General features: G+C 37.8%; 1 protein-coding gene across 2 annotated transcripts; it reads right to left on the bottom strand.

Annotated features, from left to right (window-relative positions):
• Positions 1-330: 330 nt before the first annotated feature.
• Positions 331-3,703, bottom strand: LOC114820609 (uncharacterized). Of its 2 annotated transcripts, XR_011575078.1 has the most exons (4): positions 3,330-3,551; positions 2,870-2,936; positions 1,932-1,993; positions 1,432-1,611 (listed from the first exon to the last, which is right to left on the bottom strand). XR_011575078.1 is itself a non-coding variant. In XM_070811177.1 (2 exons), exon 2 carries the CDS (start codon positions 1,189-1,191, stop codon positions 655-657), a length of 537 nt encoding a protein of 178 aa, XP_070667278.1. In that variant the 5' UTR covers positions 1,192-2,936; positions 3,586-3,703; the 3' UTR covers positions 331-654. The 2 variants fall into 2 exon arrangements, 1 of the variants encoding a protein (XP_070667278.1); XM_070811177.1 differs by lacking the exon at positions 3,330-3,551 and adding an exon at positions 3,586-3,703 and having other exon boundaries at positions 331-2,936.
• Between the last annotated feature and the right edge of the window lie 1,488 nt (positions 3,704-5,191).

The raw sequence follows: 5,191 nt of genomic DNA, 5'->3' as shown, positions 1-5,191 counted from the left end.
TTTGTCAATTCTGTAATTTATTTAAGTTTAATTTACTTCTCGTCAAAACCAAACCCTCCCCATTATTAAATTATATTATTTAGTTAGTTTTCATTGTTGTTAGTCTTTTAATTCAATTTCCGTCCATTTCAGTTCCTAGTGTCTAATTTGATTGTTTTCATTATTTTGAGTCATTCTAAGTGTGTTTCGAGTTATTAGAGCTTTTAGCCTAGTTTTGTGTCCTTGAGTCTTGTTTAATATTTTTAAATTAATTTAGAATAGATTAGCAATCCCTCCTAATCCCCGGCCTAGAACGATACCCTACTTACATCTATACTACAATTGTCAAAAAGAGGGTTAAATTTTGTGTGCTTATATTATTCGCATCAGATACCACTGAGATCCACTAGCTGGCATGGAAGGATAAAAAGTATAACCTCCAAGATCTTGGGAATACCCAGTCTGAAAATAAGGATCCTGGAAGTACTGATTCTGTCCGGAAGCATAGGGAGTAGCATCACCCTAATAATGGTAAGCACCACCACGAACCGTCTGACCATAACTGCCTGATCCAAAGTTCTGCTGAATCGGCGCTGGAGGTGGCATAGCAGACTGTTGAGATCTCTGCTGACTCTAGGGACACTGAGCAGCCCTATGTCCCATATGTCTATAAGTCTAGCAAGCACCACCACTTCTCCTACACTCTCCATGATGTCTGAAGTTACAACGGCGGCACAACGGAGCACCAGAACCACCAGCACCACCAAAGTCTCTCTGCCACTGAAAACTAGGTCCACTAGCAAATCTTCCACCTCTCCTCGGGCCTGTGACACTAAATCCTCCGCTGGAAGAACTCGAGCTCGCTCCACTTTTCTTGAAATTCTGTGTCTTATGGGGTCCCTGAGTGGAGATACCTTTACCCCTATCATCTTTCTTCTGATTATCATTCTTATCTTCATCATCCTCACTATTAATAGGAAGGTTGTCGGAATCCTCCATCCGAACCAAAATCTCAGAAAACTCATGATAAGTGGTGCAAGGAAGCGCACTAGCAAAAGTCCGCCATTTCCTCTTAGTTCCCAGCTTAAAACGGCGAAGCATCTCTGCCTGATTACCAGCTATATCAGGATCATAACGAGATAAGTCTATAAACTTCCTGTAATACTCATACGCCGACATATTCTTTTGCTTCAATTGAGTGAACTTCTGCATCTTACGATCAATGTACTTCGGAGGAACAAATCTTTTCTTAAAATTCTCTTTGAATACTTCCAATCAGCTGCCATCTCAAGTGACATAAACTGAGTTTAATTTACCCACTAAGTTGCTAGCTCTCGTCCTAAAAACCAAGTAGTGGTCTCAACCCATCTATTAGCAGGAAGATTCCCTTGACTCTGCATCACTTGAAAAGTCTTCTCAATATGGTCTAACCACTTTTCTGCCCCTTCATGACCCTCATTACCCATGAAATTGTCCAATTTCAAATTATACATAGTCTCCAAGGGTGTTCTTTGAGGAGGAGGATGACGGATTGCATTCTGAAAGGCATGGGCCATCGCTTCCCCTAATTGAGTTATATCAGGGAAATTAGGCTCAGAAGCACGACGTGATTCCCTACGAGGCGACATAGTTCTGACGGAAGGCATCAAAAGATCATTAGAGCATTAACAATATATACAAGACTGCAACCTAGGCTCTGATACCAAATTGACACACCCCGATCCTAGAATCAAGGCATGCTGGCCGTCACGTGAGTGTGACGTAACCAAAAGTGCGACGCAGAAGCAATAGGTAAGAGAATTACAAAGAAATAAAAACCAAATACTAGCAATAATAACCAAGCAACGTGCTAGAGTAAGTTTAAGTGTGAAACACGCATATTCAGAGCATAAGTACTAGGTGCAGTCAAGTAGGACCATAACTAAATTACAACACCCAAAGGTGAGTCCTACATGAGTAGTCTGTCAGAATGCCGTGGAAATCCTATTGGGCCACCAACGCTGATAACTAGAACCTGGAGGGGCGTAAAACAAAGTTGAGTGGGTCAATAAAACAAAGCTTTTTGAAAACATTTCAAATAATAATATTTCTAACCCCTCGCTGTAAAACCTGTATACTTTCCCAGAAAATAACATAATATGCATATAATCTTCATATATCTCAAATCACAATTCTTAATAAAAAAAATCAGAAGGTATGCCATGCTATAAATGTCAACAACAGAATAAGAATGCAACATTATAACAGGTGAAATAAGGAATCAACCGGAGACCTTGCAGTTGGTCCTGTACGGTTAATTCTAAAGCTCAATATCCCATCCAACTAGAGTCACCGCAGTGACCTGTACGGCGCTACTCTGCACATAAATTGGAACTACCTGAAGTAGTTTGTACGATAAGAAAGGTGTAAGAATACGCTCTAGTGCTTCTCTCATCAACAGCTGTATAATAATCTAAAATCACCTATAGTCGGAACCACTCTATGGTCTGTACGACATGTTGGAACCCTCTCATGGTCTGTACGACATGTTGGAACCCTCTCATGGTCTGTACGACATGTCGAAACCCTCTCATGGTCTGTACGACATGCACCTACTTGGATCCAAGGTGAGCGTGTGGTGCGGGTGAATAATATAAGCACTAACACCAAAGGTGCAGGTTATGAGCTCTCAACACAATTCACATCATCAATAGCTCACATGAATAACATAAACTCACCTGATACTCACCTGTGCGTCCACAGCACCATTTCACATATATATGCATCAATTACTAATTCATAGAATTCATAATATGCATGCATGGCATTTTAAAACATACTTTCATTTAAATTCGATTTCTGGGAAATTCAGTAGTATACAGGTAATAACAGAAAATAACTGCCCACTCACTGATAAGTCGAAGGCTCGTGACCCCCGTTACATCCTTGAATGCGTTCGTCATCGGGATAGGTATCACCTATATGCGAAACAACTATAAAAATGTTAATTAAAGCACATAACCGACAATTCGAAATAACTTCTCATACGATGCTCAATTTGTGTATATGAATATACCACAGTGACCTACTCGACGTCACGGACGTCGAGGTGTTTTTAGAAAAAAATTTTGAGGCCGCACGCGCCCCCATGTGCCGGGAGGGGCACGGACCCACGCGCCCCCACGCGCGTCACCTTCTTCGTCCAGTCGCCGGACCGGTTTTGTCGGTCGCCGGAAAACTGGAGATTTTTCAATCTCCTTGTTCTCTGTCATTTCTCAACCATTTTTCACGCATTTTATATCAAAATGAAGCCCTAAGCATGTAGAATCATGTTACACTACTTTAAGGTTCAAAAACGTACGAAATCTCACCGGAGAAATTCCAAGAAAATCGGCCAACTTCGAACCCGGCAATCCCGACGTTCAAAACCTTCAAACTAAACACTCTGAGCTTCCTTGAGACCTCACTAAGCTCCTTGTAAGCTTAGAATCCCGTGAAAGTCAACAATTCACGTGTGCATGAACAGTGACATCAAACTGGGGTTCGGATTTCATGTGATTTCGAAGGTTTCCAGTTTTAAAAGTAACACCATTCGAATAAGGAGGTTAAAAGGATGAAGAAACTCACCTGTTTAGCTTCAATCCGCGAAGAAATTGAGGGATTGGTGCTTTGGTCAGTACGGGTTCGAGAGGAAGAGAGAAAACTGCAAGGGAAGAGAGAGAGCACGGGGAAGGAAAGGGTTTGTCCCGTGTTTGTGTGTGTGTGGTCCACCCAAAACAAGTCACTCTTTAATTCCCTAACCACACAAATATACACACATCTTTTAATCCAACTTAAATTTTCCAAAACTTAGGAAAATATGCATTATTCAAAACATGCCACACACATACCTTAGTAACCGTCAAGGGTACTTTCGTCTTTTCACAACCTCGATAAGTAGAATCTCGGGACGAGCTGTGACAGAATGTATCCATAGTGTTAAAAAAAATTGGTACATTTTACAAAAAAATTGGTACATTTCACTTATAACAAAGTGGTACATTAATAAAGAAGAATGGATACATTATAAATAAATTAGGGTACAAATAAAAGATTAAAAAATTATGAGTACAAATGAATTTTTAAAAAATATAGGCGCTAAAAGAAATTAATACATGGGTACAAAATAAAACTAAAAATAAAATACTAAAAATTTAAAAAAATGTTGCAAATTAAAAGTGGGTACAAACTAAAAATATAAATACATGATACAAAGTTTAGGCATAAAAAATAAATATATCATATGTAATTTTTCTATCATTGATTAAATATACAATGTCATGTGACGGTATACACATGGGTACAAACACAAATAAAACTTTAAAAAATAGGGAACTTTAACGAAAAGCACCCGGTACTGTTCACTTTAACGAAAAACCACATTTTTACACTAAAAAGTCAATCATGGTACTATTCACTTTACCCTTTATTTTGTCCTTATCATTAAAACTCAAAGTTTTCAAGCCCTTTTCATTAGTTTTCCTTAAAAAATATGCACACAAAAAGAAACTAATATATATGGGTACAAATTAAAAATGAAAAAAAAAATTGGTACAAATTAAAAATAGGTACAAACAAAAAATAAAAATATATGATAAAAAATTTAGCCATAAATATAAATATACTAATTGTAACATTTTTAACACTAAAGGAATATATTTAAAAATAAAAATATTTTATAATTCAAATAATTAATGATATTATTAATACCTAAGGACCTTGATCAAAAATTAAAAATGAATACGATTTTAATCAATGAAGTAGCAAAAAGAAGGATGTGAACCTAATTTCTTTATGAAATAATAGGGGAAGAGAGAAACATAAAAAAGAGAAGGGGAGAGAGAGAGGTGACCGGAACGGCGGTGTGGGCGGGGGATGGGGATGGGAAAGGGTGCTGACGGCTTGACTTCTTTTTTTTTAATTATTTTAATTATTTTCTGAAATGAATACAAGGAAAAAATAGGTATTTTAGTTCCACTTAAAGAGTAAAGAATAGGTGACAGAAGCTTATTAGTGGGGAACTTCATTTCAGCATATGTTTCAGGTATATGGAAAAATTTCTCCCCTTATTGCATAAAGCACCCGCCTCAGTTGACCGAAGATTTCAGTATATTAATGTAATCCAAATTCTTACTTTCTATAAATAGATGGAAAACCCATGCAACAAGGTACCCAAGACAAAGCAATTTGCTAA

The sequence above is a fragment of the Malus domestica genome, chromosome 13 (assembly GCF_042453785.1).
Source record: "Malus domestica chromosome 13, GDT2T_hap1".
In the NCBI taxonomy this organism is placed as follows: domain Eukaryota; kingdom Viridiplantae; phylum Streptophyta; class Magnoliopsida; order Rosales; family Rosaceae; genus Malus; species Malus domestica.
Note: the sequence above shows the minus strand (reverse complement) of the source record. Positions and strands in the feature narration are given on the sequence as shown.

Excerpts from the sequence above, each read along its gene's own strand:
- LOC114820609 (XM_070811177.1), bottom strand. The coding sequence starts at position 1,191 with ATGCAGAAGTTCACTCAATTGAAGCAAAAGAATATGTCGGCGTATGAG.